The 17604-nt window shown below is 35.3% G+C and overlaps 1 protein-coding gene across 3 annotated transcripts in view; it reads left to right on the top strand.

The window, feature by feature from the left end:
- Window positions 1–17604, top strand: part of LOC141441474 (tubulin beta-1 chain-like) — a 37651-nt gene that overhangs the window by 8236 nt on the left and 11811 nt on the right. The window contains exon 1 of one of the 3 annotated variants that reach the window (XM_074106225.1): window positions 992–1122. The exons of 1 other annotated variant lie outside the window; for it this stretch is intronic. In XM_074106225.1, the coding sequence (XP_073962326.1) occupies window positions 1066–1122 (57 nt within the window). In that variant the 5' untranslated portion in view covers window positions 992–1065. Of the gene's footprint in view, window positions 1–991; window positions 1123–7595; window positions 7681–17604 lie in introns of those variants that run through there. One more of the 3 variants, XM_074106227.1, reaches the window with a different exon arrangement.

The raw sequence follows: 17604 nt of genomic DNA on the forward strand, positions 1-17604 counted from the left end.
ATTAGAATAATTTTGTGAATATTTTGCAATATCTGAAATTAATTATGGCAAATATGCGTTCCGGGCAATGAATGTCTGTGTTTTGAGACAGTTTTTGTCTTTCGGAAACCTTTGTCCTCCCTTTTTTCCGAACAAAACGGGGACTTTGCAACACTGTGGCATGCTCGATATTTTTATGGTACGGTTTTAAGGTGTATTAAATATGATTTAATCTAAACTATGTTTTCACGCCCGTCATAACAGACTTTGAAAGCCATACTTAAAAACCTCACGCAACAGTGCGCCATCTAGTGAGACAAAAAACGATAGCCCTCATTCTAATTAATTTATGGTTTCTTTGTCGCGTGAACCTAGGATGAATCATCGGTGCTGCCAGTGTCAGTGTTTTAAAAACCACGGGCGTAGGAAAAGAAAATATTCATTCGTGACAATAAAAAAAAACGTATTCACAGTATATTAGAGATACTTTTATATAAATGTCCTGGTTTTTAGGTACTATACATAAGCATAGCATTTTATTTTAATTGCATTTCTCGAGTGCATAAAATTCACTTTGCTATTTTTATGTTCATTCACTCACACATAATTACGTACATACATGTTAATTAATAGCTAATACGAATACGGGTAGGTACAGTCAAAAAGTTCTCACAATCAATGCCATACCAGGCAATACGATGTCACTGTGATATTTTCTGTGAAAAGGTTCCATAGTAGATAACGTTTAGTTGGTTCGATATCTAAGTTTTAGAATTTATTATTTAATACAGAACACCGACACTTTCTACAGTAACTTACATCGCCCAAAAGTCTAATACGAGAGTAAATTTAAATTATAGTTAATCTAATTCTTTAAAAAAATACAATTTTAAGCATTTAAATCGTCACTTCCATTCAATTAAAGGAATAACAAAAAGCCGGCCACACACGCACCCTCCGTCCGTGCGGATCCGTTCATTCGTTCAGTTAAGTTCAGTTCAGTTCGTTCAGCCGGCCGGCGGGAGCGCTAGTCCTACACCAACCGTCACCACGACTTGTCTAATAACTAATTAGAAAATAACAAATATGAGGGAAATAGTGCATCTTCAAGCCGGACAGTGCGGAAACCAGATTGGAGCAAAAGTGAGTTTTTTTTTAATTATAGTGGCGAAGGAACGTTTGAATATTGACAGTTGACGTTCGCGGACTGCAGTTTTTTTTATTTGAAGTCAATCGAAGGTTTTTATCAAGATTTAACTTCTGCTACGCCGGAAGAAAAATTCCTTCCTTTCTATTCTATTTTGTTTAAAAAAAAAGTATATATTTTACAGATTAAAACAAAAATAGGGGAAAAATACCCATAAATTGGCGCAGATCAAGGCATACGAGAGGTTAATTAGGGTTATAAACACTAGTTTGTTTTGTGACAGTTATTAATTTTGTTTAAATAAGTATGCAGTTTTACGCTACTCTACGAAAGAATTACTATTCGTAGACGCTACTTCATAAATTAAATAAGTGTCTGCAAATTAACGACATAATAGTTGTCATATTGTCATTTTTATGCACTGACTTTCCTGCAACCGTCGCTAGTTAACGTCAAAATTTGCCTGTTATTTTTCCAGGCTTGTGTCTTTGTGGTTTATGTTATTAATATAGAACAAGTACTTACCACTAACTACCCAGTATAACCTACGTAAGGGGAAAAATACGTTTTATTTTAGACTTATAAGCCAGCTAAACATGAAAATAAAAACTCGTATTTTATATTTTTTCATTATTAACGTGAGATTTTTAATAACATCGCCTTCGGAAGTTCAAATAAATTCTAATTACATTTTTGTACTTACGTCAAAATCACAATTATGTTTTTGGTACTTTTACACCTTATTTTGGCAGGCTTTTAAACACTTATTAGCCAGTGTAATTATTTTTTATAAAAATTAAATCAAATGCCCCATTAGAGGATGAGTTCCCTTCGGTTCCACGGCGCTGAGCTTAACGCCGTTAAATCTGTTTAAAGGTTGTTACCCGTACATTAAACGCAGTAACTGTACTGTATTGCAAAAAATATGTCAGGTGCATTAAGCTTCAATTAACCTTTTAAAAATAGTTTTACTGTTCAGTCCTTGCAGTTTTTCTCAGAGGTTTCGAATTTAAGTTTTGCACGATTGCTAACTTACAAACCTTAAGCTTACAACGTTTTTTGTTCCTAAGCTCTCAAGAATTCGGCAAGAATTGGAATTTTCAATACTAACCTTTTAATTTAAGTTACAAAATTCTTATGTTTAAGCGTACTGCTATCATAATACCACTATCGCAACTTAGTCCTACCAAAAATAAACGACTCTTTCATCTACTTATACATCACTTATTGATTATGAACATAATCATCTGCTAACGGCAAAGCTCTAACACTCCATTTTCAAAAAATTGTTTCCTCTTAATTAAAATTGCCAGCTAAAAATATCAGTCTATGATTCCTACCGGCCAGCACCAAAAGAAGTGTTACGGTCGTGATCGTACGCTCTTACACCCTTTTTATTGGAGCAAAGCAACCGATATGCTTTCTAACGTAACACAGCGCCACTACAGTTTTCAAAGCAGCCTACTTACGCCTAATTATACTAATTTTGTGCTAACTTGAAATCAGAGACGTTAATTCTAAATAATTATACCGCTGAGGAGTAAAAGAACTTGAATTGGCATTGACGCAGCTGCGAAGAAAGTTGATGTTCTGTAAAACTAAAGTCAATTTCTTGCATTAAATTGATGAATGTGATAATTGTCAAAGATTTGGTAAAGAAAAATGATTGCATTAAAAAAGGACTAGAGACTAATTTTATTTCTATTGCAAAAATAGGTGTAAATATTGGTTTTGCTTCACTAAATAATAAATTGTTATAAAGTTAACAGACCCTTATGCTAATGATGACCAAATGCAGAATAGGTATACTACAAATTTATATTCTGCACCTTGCGGTATTTTCTCATATCAATTAAATAAGTTCGCGATTAATTTTCGGATTAAGTGTTAATATATCTAGCAAGTTTTTAAACTAAAAATAATTTGCATTTTATGCGTGCTTCTGTGCCGGTTTTCCTAAGTCAAGACTGGTTGCTAATTCTAATAACAGATTACAGGATTAATTATTGATTAATACCAAGCTTATAGATAGATAGATAGATAGATATAATTTATCTTCAAAGACATTTAGTAGCCTATCGTAAAAAAACAATTTGTCGTGATTGGAAATTATATTAATGGAATAAATAGATGAATAGATTAATTTAAAGAATTAAGGGGTTGTTGTTAAGATTGGGTTAGTTAAAACCTGCCTGAGCTCTAGAGTTAAGGAATATCAATCTATTTGTTTTAAGTTTTAGCATCTACTAGTTATTTTAATATAAAAAATTAAGAGTACATACATTTATTTTATAAGTATTCAAGAAGTTAAATTAAAAATGTTGTTAAGATATTGTTTTAAGAAAGAATAAGACTATTAAATGAATATCAGAACATATCGAAACTTTATCATCATTAACTTTTTAACCTACTTTCAGGAAATTAAAGATCTATAAAACATAATGAAATTACCATCAAACTTTCCCTCCGAAGCGATAATTAGCGTACATTGACCTCCATAAGCAGCGTGATAACAGTGCGTTAATTAGTATTAATATCATTAGAATTGTTACCATACGTTAACTCAGCTGGTACTTGTCTGTGACGAAAATGCAGAGGAATGTTGCACTATTTACAATCAAACGATTATTTTCGAATTTAACCCTTAAACCAATGGATGTAGGAATCAGTTCTTTCAACAACTGTTATTAAAATTTCGATGGTAAAAAGGTCATTGTGGACCATGATACTGGCTTGTTCATAGCCTAAGTGCTAAGTGGGAACTAAAAGACTAAGAATAATCACATCAGATGCTGAATGATGTTTGAACATTTAATACCAGCGGGGAAACGAGACACAGCATCTGTAACTGACACTGGCCGTCTATAATTTCGTATCTAATTGCCTCTCCAGCTTTATAACACGGCAAAGTTATATCTGCTGTCAACAGCATCGCGATTTCAAACCGCAGATGGAACGTTGTATGGTGTTAATCTCAGCGCTCCTGCATTCTGTAAGTTGGTACGGCTAACGATAATAATTCTACTTTGTCATTACTACTGGCCATTATTACAGAAAAGTGGTCGCCCGACCGTTAGTGACCGTTACTTTATCATCAGAACACTTTCAAATATGGAATCCATACGCGATTACAATCGTTAATGAATGAACGAATGGAATTCGCGCGGTCAATCTTTTTAATTTTTATTAGCGTCTGACGTGAGAAGCCTCTGGATGTCGTCTCGGCAATTTAAATGCGGAACGTGTAATAATCTTGTTCCTTAGCTGAGGTGATATAGACGTGTTGAATGGCGATTTTATTAACCGCGACGAAGTAAGTTATGAGTAAAACTACTTTTATTGGATACTAGCTGTTGCCCGCGATTTTGTCTGCAAAAAATACGTATCACCCACCATTCCGCGGGAACTAAGTACTTACTTATATGAATATTGTATTTTTTTCGTAATAAGTACAATTTCTCTATCTTTGCTCAGTTTTTTTTACAATACAAAAGTACTTCTCCTCACAACCGCGTTAGAACTTTCAACCTGTCATATTATCTGATAAAAGAACCGCCTATAGGTAACGTTGTTTACAAGGGTTTATCTTAACGTAAACATTATTCATTCGTTCGCGATAAATACATTCATTCAAGATACGGTTAATCTTATCGAATACTAATAATTGTTTTGTAGTTTCCTATTGCTATCTGTAACTGTTTTATGTTCTTCAGTCATTCAAAGAGTTTACAAAATATTAAGATATGGACACTAATAATTAGCGAGAAGACTAACTCAAAATAATTTCAAAAAATCAAGCGCGACCGTTTATAGACCATTTTTGGATTGCAATTATTTTGTTCTGCTGTCACAAATTGCCAGAGTTCTCCCCTAATGTGACTTCATTATTGGATGGTCCCCAAGAACTATTTAATTGGCACTTAGGTCCCCTTTGTTCAACCCTGACTCCGTAACGGATGTCCATCACATACAGAACACCGATTTTTATGAACTCAACTAACTAGCCGTCTTGAATAAACTAGCTTTCGATTAAAAAAAAAACAATTTAAATTCGGTCAAACTTAGGTATAACATCCCTCTTTTTACATTGGGGATTAAAAAGTGAATTAAGATTTGTAGAAAAAAATACTGTGACGTAGGTACCTACAACTTATTTTAAGTAAGTATTGACCATCAGTGGTGTAGCGGTATAGCACGCGGTACGGAATACCGAGGACCTGGGTTCGATTCCCAGTGATGGTCTTATTTTTCTGGTTTTTCTGTGCATCTATATTTCAGTTTGTATTTTCAATTTAGGTTTTACGGGATGACCGTAAAAGTAAAAATTTGGAATTGAAATAAAAAATACAAAAAGATTCCAAAAAAACAATCTTTATTTTAAGTAGTTTAACAATTAGGTTTTTTAGTAATTGCAATGACGTCAATGAGTTGCCGTAATTCGTTTCTAGTTAATATTATAATGTATTGATTGATATACATTATTTACGTAAGTAGGTATAAATGGAAAAACTGTACAAGTATAATCTCTATAAATAAAAATGAATCATAAAATATGTTGCTAAGTGCAAAACTCGGGAACGGCTGGACCGATTTCGCTAATTCTTTTTTTGTTGTGTTCGTTCTTGTCAGGAGAAGGTTTTTATGGAAGGAAATATAGAAAAAATCAACGGGGGCGAAGCCGCGGGCAACAGCTAGTAATTAAATAAAATAGGATACAAGGGTCACTCACATAAATATAACTGAGGTATGTCCGATATATTTCGAACTAATCTAGAAACTACACCTTTGCATAAGTGCATCCCTTTTGCATTGCAATTTTAATAATTTAGTGTACACAATGGCTATCATTATAAAAAAACTTTCCTCACAACGTCTCGCCCCATGATTCATCCCTGATCTACAAGTCGCTGCGCGTGCGTCGGAATAATAGCGCCGCCATGTTGCTATTGTCCTGCACAGCTGACGAACATCCTGCCATTTGCAATTGTCGTCCTTTTTAGGCTATTTGACGCTAATTGTGCAAAATTTGGCATTCAGGGAGCTCTTTTTGGCGTTATTGGCAACTTAGATGGCAAATGGAGCTTGATGAGGACTTCTTTGAGTAAATTAAGCCATTAAGACTAAACTGGTGAACCTGTATTAGGTATTTGATGCTGGATGTAAGATCTAACTAGGAAGGGTTCGGTCATCGTTTGTTGCCCGACTTAGGGTTGCCAGATGGCTGGGACATCCGGGATTGTCCCGGAATTACGTGTTTTGTCCCGTGTCCAGGAATTACACTTCCATGTCCCGGATTTCGACTACGAGAGCAGTATTGCCTTCCATATTTAAAATTGAAACTGCGGTTAACATTGCCGGCCTGTATTCAGAATGCATATGCGCGAACTGTTTTTGAGGTCCTTTCAAAAGACTTGCCAAATGACAAAATCTGGGCTCACTTTTTTAAAACCATCGCAACGATTTTGTCAATTTGAAGAAATTAATTGGTTTTGGTCTCGTATTGATATTTGACCCAATTTGTAAGTTTGTAACCCTCGAATTGCCCCGAAATGAAATGCATGTATCTGGCAACCCTAGCCCGACTGCCCGAAGCAGGTTTATTTTTCCTCACTTGTTTACATGTATGTGCTGATCTTTGTCTGTCCTACCCAAAAGTAAAAACGCTCGAAGAACAAAATAACCGTTGGCGGAGAAGGTTCTCGAGTGGCGGCCAGAAACAGTCAGAAACCGATCGAGTCAAAAAATTATCAGGTAACTGGTGGGTGGAGGTACTTAGCAAGTTGTCGTTAGTTAAGGCGTACTAAGAGAGGAAGCCTTAGTTCAACAGTTGACGTCTTCCGGCTGATGATGACAGTAACAGTAACTAATGAATGGTTAGGTTAACCAATAAAAGTTGGAAAACCCCCGACATTGTTATTTCAATAAGTATCTCAAAGATTTTGATGAAACTTGTCTAAGAACCATTGCTAGAAGCCCTGCTTTTAAATAAAATAAACGCATTCAAATCGGTTCACCCGTTTAAGAGCTATTATACCTAGTGACATCCACGAAGACGCGTGATTTTGTCAAAATTAGACGTTAATGACATTGTAATAAGAACCACGGCACGCGTTATCGTGAATGACTACCTATACGGTGCTACATACAGACACACAGACAAACACACATAGCGGTCAAATTTACAACACCCCTCTTTTTGCGTCGGGGGTTAAAAATACAAGTGAACCGAAGTTTTCCAAATTTTGAACTTGATACTATTGCATTGGAATTCTTCTTTGCCAAACACTAAATAACCTCGGGCAGTCGGTTAAAAAGCATAGGGGCTAATTAAAACAAAACTAATACATTAAACATCTTTAATTTGACGTCACTTCGCAAATTGCTTATTGCATTCAAATCAACAAGTCTTTAACTTTAATTTCCTCAAACTGTTTCGTTTCAAACCCACACAAATGATATAATTAGGGTTTCCTGCTATATCGGCCGTGGTTAGCCAGCAGTCCACAGTGCGCGGCGGTTTGCAACGAACCTATCGGAATACTTCGATTTACCAGGTTAGCTTATTTTTCCTTATTTTGTTTAATAACAACAATTTATTGGTGTAGCTTCGTGTCCTAAAGCTACTTTATTTATGCATATCTCTTTGATTGATCTCTAACGATTATTATACACACTCATAGTTGCAAGATTTGGTATGGTTTGTATAAACAAGAGGGGAGCAGACCTCTTGTTTTGTTTGTCAACAATTTTTGTAACGAATCTAACTTGTTTGTGGGCAGTTTGGTACTTAACTATGTTATATAGAAACGTATATCTAGTATATCTATTGTTTAACCTTCCACCTATGTTCCAACGTACTAGATAAAGTACAAATCAATTGTAAGGATAACTACCGAAAGTAGGTACCTAAGTGCGTATAAAACTTTCAACGGAATACTTAATAAATAACTTAAAATTATATTGAAATAATTTCCACTAAAGTTGCTATTCTCGGCTTGCCTGAAGCTCTAAATATTATGTTTGTCATAAAAAGCTACAACTTACTAGGTTAAGGGATTGAAATTAGCGAAACATTAATTTTTTTTTTTCTCTTTATTTGGCTGCAGCTGAAAATCAGCGCTGTGGTTCCGTACCTCAGCATTGCTGAGCTGCCAGCCCTTTCGGCTAGCTTTAAGTTGACCTTAATTAAACATTAAGTTATATGTACCTGATGTATGCTACCTACAAGTTTGCCGAATAAACTTTTTCTTTCTTTCTTTCTTTTAATTTTACCGTAAATCTCACGCAGTATTTATGTTTTTATTTTATAAGCAATGCCGCTTGCGCATTTCAAAATTGCCTCTTTTTTTACATAACCCTTCCATGTTGAAATATCTCACCAAATGAATTTTGACGTTTCGTTGCCATTTTAATGTTTGGCTCATCTATCTATCGTGGCGCTTTAGTGGTCATTAAAACTTACTTAGGGCTGTGTGCAATCGCATTTCCCCAGTGCGTCGTAACAATTAACTTACGACGAAAGCGCGACCTATTAATAAATAGTTATACCTGTTGACACTGCGAATACGAAAGTAAATAAATCGTAAGTAAATAACATCGCGAGTGAACAAAGTGAGTCCATTTGCAGTCAGCGTGCGTGTCGCGGTCGAAGTCGGAACCGAATCTTATTATTCACTGCCACGGTCTTCCATCACTTCCTATTTGCAGCAGTACTTTAATCTCAAGAACATGCTTTACGGGATATTACTTAGGAGATAATAATAATTATATAATTTATTTTAAATAACTTAAATTCCTAGCGTTACAATACAAACAATACAATGACTCTTTATTGTACACCATAAATAGTATGCGATACAGAAAACAGGTACACAGAGAAAATTACAAGGTAAACAATAGGCGACCTTATCGCTTAAGAGCGATCTTTTCCAGGCAACCTTTTTACAGAAAGAAGTAAGAACTAGAGATACACGTTGTGACTTGTGACGTTACGTTACGTTAGTTTAGTAATTAACAGCTAATTTAGAGGCTATGTCTATTACTTATTCTGTGGCTATGTTAGTAGGTGTTTCACGGTGTAATAAAAATAATGTTAATATCAAACAATTTTTGGAAATTGGCTTGGATCAGAAATGCCAAATAAAGTAAAATATTCTGGCTAAAATTGCGTAACGAACTTTGAACACCGACGCTTCATTTTGTGATTTTAAGAAATTTCAGTTTTATACAAGCCTATATGGCTCCGTCGTTACTTACGAACATGACTAAGAGAAGAATAATAAAAGTTTGTTATAAAATGAATCACGTTTTAATCCATTTCTCTGTGATCTTGATTCACTCTGATTGCGTTCCGCGAACAATATCTTGCATTGTGCTAACTTAGTCATTCTAAACATTCCGTGAAATTTGGTCTTCCGCATGCTGATTATTGTTAGTTTTGTCATGTTGGTGCTTTGTGGCGCCATTTCGGAAAATGAACGAATGAATGAATGGCTTACGTCAGTCGTGTAGGCATGGTTTTAGTTTTTTTTTATTAAGCTAACTTAATTTTTAAATTAAATTCCTCTTCTGCTTTTTTAACTTTAAAGTAAGAATGTGATCCGAAAATAACACACAACACAAAGGTTTTTTGTCGGATATTCGAAATTCTATCGAAATTTCGTATGGGTGTTTTTTAGGAAGTAGCCCGTCATATCATTTCATAACGTTTTTATGAGTGTTTGATAGATTTGGAGTTCCGCCAAGCAGCTCCAGGAAGACAAGGTTTATTTTATTAGTTACTAGCAGCCCATCCCGGCTTTGCACGGGTAATTACGACGAAAATGAGGCTAAATCTACCCTGAAAGCATCTTCTGTCTCATTCACTGACTTTAAAACAATTCCATGTCCCCTATTTCACAAAAAGTTAGGTATATGTATACTTAACAGGACATTAAGTGACAGAAGTAGACAGCCACAGCTATTTTGAAAGGGTTCAGGGTTCATAAGGGTTCACTCACAGGGTTATAAGTTTGAAACTGCCAAGTTTCTTGCGGCGCATTCTTCTTGGCAATGATGGTCTTTCCGAAAGCGCTGGTAGTTTAAAAAATGACGTGTAAAAGTGCCCATTGCGGCCTATTTACTGAATAAATCATTTGAATTTTGAATTTTGAATTTTGAATTTTGAATTTGAATTTTGAAAGCCTAGTCTTGTCAAAATGACCGCGGCATGTCATGACATGTAGTCATTACTTGGGTTCATCCGAACGGGATCAATGGAATAATTGGAGTAGGTACATAATGACACTGATGACAGCGAGACAAGTATGGCTAGTCTGACTTTGAGCAGCAAGGTATTTAGAGTTTAGACAAACTAGACAGAGACCTTAGACATAACTTTATTTGACTTCAAAAAGTACACTAAGTCTTAAATAAATAAATAAATAAAAAAAGCATTTGATAATGTCGAGAAGTAACTTGACTCGGTCGGTATTATTTCATGTGTTGCTGCTTGCTGCTTTGAGATGTCAGTTTTACATAATCTCGGCCTACGACCTCTCAGAATGTACTTGGCCGTAGTTCACACCGGCCCAGCGCGGATTAGGAACTTTAAACACGCCATTAAATTTCGCCGCCGGCGTGTGCAGGTTTCCTCATGGTTAATTTCGAGTAACTTTGCTCATAAATTCCGAGAAACTCTATCTTATTAGATTTTATAATATGCTTACTCTGTATACAGACCTACTTAAACTACTACGTGACTACCTACTACTTATTCCCGTTTTTTATATATTTATGATTATCTGTTTTTTATATTAGATGTATTTATCGAGCAGCAAACTAAATAAGATTAGCCGTTAACTAAATTTCAATTTATTAAAGTATTGTTTAATTAAATACTTACTTGTTGCTCAAAATAAGAAACATAAATAAATTTTACCATATTCCTAAGCCGCAAACCATAAAAAATTAGACATTGCGCTATTGTACTATCGTCTATGCGTCAAACGTGCATTAAAAACACGTCATTCTAATTTCGAAATGGGTTATTTTTTCGCGGCAGTCGGGTCAACGGCCGGCGGCCATAATTGCTGATCTGTCAGACGTTAGGCCGCGTACACACTGCGACCGCGAATGGGTACGATTAGCAAATGAATGAATGATAAAACGAAAACGTGACCACGTTGATTATTCATTGAAAAATTTACAAAAATATCTACAAGATTATTTAGGAAAAAATTAAAAATAATCCAAATAAACAGAGAGTAATGCGTCTCTCATCATCAACTGACTAAACACAAAGAAACATACGGTATTTGACAACTCCCAAATTTGCCATGCCATGTCTTATATTATTATGAAAATATAGATATACAGATAGTGTTTAGCAAAGAGAAAACTTAAATCAACTTAAAAATGGATTTATAATGATTTTTTGCAAAATCTATATACCTGTGTCCTTCTCAAACGTTTTTCTCTATGCATCAAGTATGGCGGTACTGGCGTGTGACGTCACATGCAAGTATGTCTTTCTCTGTCTAATCTTGAATTTCAAACCTTTATAACTTTGTTATTTATTGTTAGCTTAAAAATTGTTTTTCTACTTATTCGATAACAGGCATTGTGAAATTTTAATTTAAAAAGCATATAAAAAAATAGTCAAATACCGTATGTCGTCTGCAAAACTAGCTTGTTTTGACTTCATTTCAAAAAATACAAGTGGAGTCACCGAATAATTAATGTGGCGAGTTCAGTATCTATTTAGGTATATAAAATGAAATCAGGAATTTGCATTCTACACAACCACGCATTGTTTAAACAGGTAAATAGAGATAAGGATAAAACAAACATCATTTTAGGGTCCCGCAGCCAAAATGGCAAAAACGGAACCCTTACAGTTTCGCCATGTCTGTCTGTGTGTCCGTTCGCGGCTTTGCTCAGAGACTATCAGTGCTAGAAGTGCTCTCTTTGCCGGTTTTTTCATAATGCAGAATAATATGAAGATCAAAACGATGCGATACCTACTTGGTGTAGTGTAAGCAAGCCCGTAGTGATTCTGTATGAGTTTTTGCGGCGCAGTGACTGCTCTAAATGCATTTTCCTGTTGTTGTCTCGGCGGCGGCTAACTAACTTGTAAGTTAAAACGATTTATTGGCTAAGCAAAGGCTGGCCGTTGTTCCATAAAATAAATATAAAAAGGTTCAACGCGTAAGGGTCTAATATTTTTTTTGTTTTTGTAGGTATAACTTTTTATTGTACATAAAACACATAAAAGGGCCAATCAACTATTTTACCGACGATTTGGGCGTCTCCTGCGTTACCAAAATTGTCTCTGGCGTTACCAAAAAATCGTACTTGCAACAAGTTATTTCACGGTTTATTAGGTTGAACTTATGTAGGATGGCATGTATTCATGTACACCATCTATTTAATTACAGAAAAAACATGTTTACTTACAAAATTCTGCAATTGTTTGAAAAATGTCGCGGACAGATTAATGTAGGTAAAAAAGTTGATTGGCCCAAAAATAACAGTTTACAATGAGAGATCGATGTACAAAGGTGAACTTATCCCATAAAGGATCTCTTCCAGTTAACCTTCAACCTTTTTACTGTTATCGACTTAAGTATCAATGACAAATAATAAGCGTTTAGTTTCAAAATGCCTTGAATAGTTTTTTTAATATTTAATTTTCAAAGCGTAGCATTAAAACGTGTAAAACACACCTGTGTTTCACGCAACTCGAATGTATCGTGTTTTTTTTTTAAGTCGACGGAAGAAATGCTTTTATTCCACATTTTATAGTAAGTACTTATGCAGATGTGGCTAAAAAAACGTCTGCTTCATCTTATGACAAAGTAAAACTAAAAAACCTTATGCTTTGATCAGAGGGCACTACAAAATGTGTTCCAAAAATAAGCAATCTCGCTTTGCTTGTTTTAACTGAAATGTGCCCTCCCCTTTATGTCCGCTGTCCAAACATCCGCACAAATAAAATTACTTCAACAGCTGGAAGATTTGTTACTCATAGATTAGAGTAATTTGATTATTACTGAGGAAACATTTTTTTTTTAATTTATTTAGAAACAAGCAGTCTTTCACAATAATTTTGCATTACATTTATGTATGTATATTTGTAGAAAAAATACAATTAATCATTTATCGCATCGTTAAACTGCATCACGGTTTGTATCGATGCTGCATTCCGCAATAGTAATACTTAAATAACATTATTGATGCTTACTCTAATTTACATATTGTACTAACACATACTTACTTGTCTTAACATATACTTCATTCCTGTCCGGCCACAAGAGCTCTTAATTATGATATTGATTACTGGCAACATACTTGAAGCCCAATTTAGCCCAAGTCCAGCAGATTTTTTTTTTATTATACTACAATGCTAAAACAAAATCTGGACGCGAAAGTTCTCTGTTCATTGCGTGTGTTGCCAGGTGACCACTGTGCGGCGAGCCTCGGCCGCGCAGTGGGCAATGAAAAGCAGGGCTACTACGAAACTCGAAACTCGAAGTTCGTGTCGTGCGGTCCCTCTGATCTGATACTATTTAATACGAGAGCGAGAGGGGCCGCACGACACGAACTTCGAGTTTCGTAGTAGCCCTGTACCCTTAGTGTAAGTTTTCGGTTACAAAATAAGTCTCGATCGCTATGCAAACACGAACAGCGCCTCTAGCGGAACGTTTGCGATGTTCGTGTTTCCATAAAAGTTGAGATTTTAACGCGAACGCGATCGAGACGTAGTTTGTTACTGAAAACTTACACTAAGGGCACAGCAGAGAACACGCTAACCGCTCTACTGCCCGCTGTCATACAGAGATACAAGATTGGCTCTCATTTGCGTACTGGAATAGGTACCTACAGAATAGGTACTTAAGAATGATACCAGTTTGTTGCAGACTATCTGCGACGTCTGCAATGTAATGCCAGACCAGACACTTCACAGAGATTTACCGGTTCAGTTTAAAAATCTGTAAAATCATGAGCTCGTATAACTGTCTGTAATATAATATGGGGAAATGTTACTGGCAACACCGTAAAACAAAACAGCCACTTATTCCAGTAATAAATTTGAAAAGAAAACACCCGCTTCCGTTTTAAATTTTTTCCTCTCTCAGTAAGTGCTCGCGGTGTGTTTACATTGTGCCAGTAGTTTTATTTCAACATGTTCACTTGCTGTTTTCGTTCGATATTTTTAAATAAAGAACCGTTCTCCGTGCCTTTTTGTTTTAAATAACTTTGATAGACTTTACAAATATACAGCGAAATGTATCAACATGATTAGTATCCAGCTAGTTGCACTTGATGTTGGTATTGTTTACAAGTCGGTACTAATCTATTCCTAGAACGCGTGGTTCTATTCAATCGACAGTCGACACCATCTGGCGTTATTTTTAATCAGTTTCATGAAGTACACGTGCGTATTTTAAAGTTTTTTAACACATCTCGACAAAACAACATTAATGTATAATGTATGTACATTTATAGAGTACGTTGACAGGTTACATCCTCTTTGCTTAATCCTTAAGAGTAGGATAAAAGACTCCGTTGATCGGATGGTATCCATTTCAGTTTCCAGATATGGAATCTCTCCCGTACTGGCTGAAAATAAGACGCAGTGGATGTCAACGGCCAACTCGCGATGCAATAAGAAAAAAAAGACGTTTCTATTTTCAAATTGCAGCGGCGCGGTGGACGCGGGAAAGGGAAATAAAAGAAATTATGTAAAATAGTCGTGTATTTCGAAATGCAGGAGGTAGCTTTCTAAATTTGAAACAACGGGATTCAAATCCGTTCAGTAGGTGTGTTTGAGAACTACTAAAAGGTTTTAAGCTGGTTAATGTTTGACAAGCTCAAACACATTGAAACCTATTTACATATTTTTATAACTGGCCATCAACATTCTTGGGGCGGTACGCGTTCCTAAAAAATATTTAAATAAGACTTGACAGGTTCAGTGTTGCCAATTTCGACACGCGTTTATGGCAAATTCACACTCGCCTTTTTGTATTTCAAATGTCTGCTGTCACAGATTATGACGTTGAAATTGAAAAAGCCTTTCTCTATCATTGATTGATTCGTCTAGCCGTCTGCAACGTGACACGATCATCATACAGTGAGTTTTTGTCAATCAAGATGAAATCATGATCGAAATCAGATTTTTTTGCAACTTTCACTACTTATCTTCGCAAATTTAGTTGCTCTCAATTGCAAAATCTCATTTACAATATCAAATTGCGTTTCAACGGTGCTTTAATATTAATCTGCGAAAATATCTTAATAACTTTTGTGTCTTGCTTGCATAACTGTATTTTGAGATGGCATTTAAAACTGCCGTTTAAATCGTTTTGATTTCGTTTTTATTAGTGCAGTTTCAAAGATAATGCCCCTGTCAATTGGAACGTCGGATGAAAAGTTTTTGCGAACCGTTTTAAACATCGAATCAGTAGCAATCATTTAAATGACATTTAATTCCTTAACGGCTATAAAAAAGAAACCATATATACGTAGGTAGTTTACGAGCATGAGTGTTTTTTTTTTAAATTTCTATAATCAATGTTTTAAATTGTCAATTTAATAAAACTAGACAATTTAATAAGTCATCATAGAAACAGCAAATAGGTATCAACGCATGGAAAATAAAAGGCACGGCACCCTTAAAATTAATATGCAAGGTACCACTGGGATTATATTTTAAAACTCGAACCTTTCAAAGTTTTTATTTCTCGGGAAAAACGACTAAAATGGGACTAAGATTTGAGTTTAGATTGCCCTGACTGTAACGCTTTCGAGTCTTAACTATACATACCTAAATTTCTCAGGCGAGCTTAATCGAACGACAATAGGTAACCATTGGCTGTGATTGATTCAATACGGTCCCACTTGACGACGTCTTTGCCAGTGGTTCACAAACTTATTCAGTTTATGGTTAGTCAGTAGGAGTACTCCTACTGACTATGCTTCCTGCAAGCGAGATGGCATATACAACGAATTAATTTTCTATAACAGTGAAAAATCAAATCGGAGTATTTATTTTGCGTAGCGTAGCTCTAGGCACTTTACAGTTAGAACAAGGCAAAACAGATTAAGTTTAAAAAAGGAATAGACGACTAAATATTAATTTCATTTCATATTTACAGCTTAAATTTCGGTAAAAATTTTAACTATGTGAACTTTCTTGACCGTATAATCTACAAGTTGGTTTAGATTAGGTTAGCCAATATACAATACTGAAAAGACAAATTCTGAGAACTGAATTATATTACTTACATCAAATAACCATTATATATTTAGGAAATTATTCTTTCCAAACTTTATGCACTTATGCGACTTCGTAACGCACAGTTTGAGAACTTCTGTTTAAACAATGGAAGTGATAGGTTTGACATTTCTCAACGTTTTTTTAATAAATACATTTGACATCTTTATCCAATTGAGACTTGTTACAGAAGGTCATCTTCTCATCTCAAATCTTTTCACAATGCCTCAAAGAACTTAATGCACGAGGCAAAAAACTTTAGGTACCTTTTACAGTTCGCCGTGAATAATACCGTTTGTATCTTGTGTTCATGGTTTTACTTCATATTTTGAGATTAAAGCACTAATAATATAGAGCTATAAAATACCTCACCTGTTTTAACATTATTTTTCATTATTCTGCAAGTCGTCAAACAAAATGGGGAAGTACGGGAAACCCGCAAAGTGCTGGCAACCCTAGGTCATTAGTGCTGTTAACCCTGTTCCTGGAAACGCGTGGAACTTAAACCTGCACAAAATTGCATTCTTTTCTACACTAACTTGAAATTGAATTGAATATAATACTTTTAAGTTATGACACAGACTGTGGAACAGCTGTGCGTGTCTCGTACCTATTGGGTTACAACCAGTATCTTTAGTTTTTTTTTTAATTATACTGTGGCCATTGTAAATACCAGAAAGTAATAGCTAGGACTGGAAACTAACTATACTTAAAGGAAATACATACTACTTAAGACTTTTTTAATGCAAATGCGTTTGTGATGTTATTTCTCTCAATTACTAACTAGGTATCTAGAGACCTACCTCCTACCTATCCCAAAGGCTCTGTTGATCTGTTACTCACTCCTTACTTTTTTCACAAAAAAATATAGGTACATCCAGCTGCCACTTATTTATTGCTTAAGATACCTTCCGACATTCTATACTATACTTCCATATGTGACAAGCGAGAAGGTTAGAAGTTCTTACTAAGCAATGTTGAAAACTCGCATGTTGCACCCCGTTGTCATTTCATGAAATGTCGAAACACGTAAACTGCACCCATTATCGTAAAAATCTAGCTCCAAGTCTAGACACACTACTTTGGCGGTAGATTATAATCGTTACTGAACCGACGGGAACTATCGATTGGTATGTCACAAATTGGTCTGACCTGACGGATTGTGAGTCACGTAACTGCCCACGACATCATCGTGGGAAGGCTAGTATAGGATATCTCG

The sequence above is a fragment of the Choristoneura fumiferana genome, chromosome 24 (genome assembly GCF_025370935.1).
Source record: "Choristoneura fumiferana chromosome 24, NRCan_CFum_1, whole genome shotgun sequence".
Classification (NCBI taxonomy): domain Eukaryota; kingdom Metazoa; phylum Arthropoda; class Insecta; order Lepidoptera; family Tortricidae; genus Choristoneura; species Choristoneura fumiferana.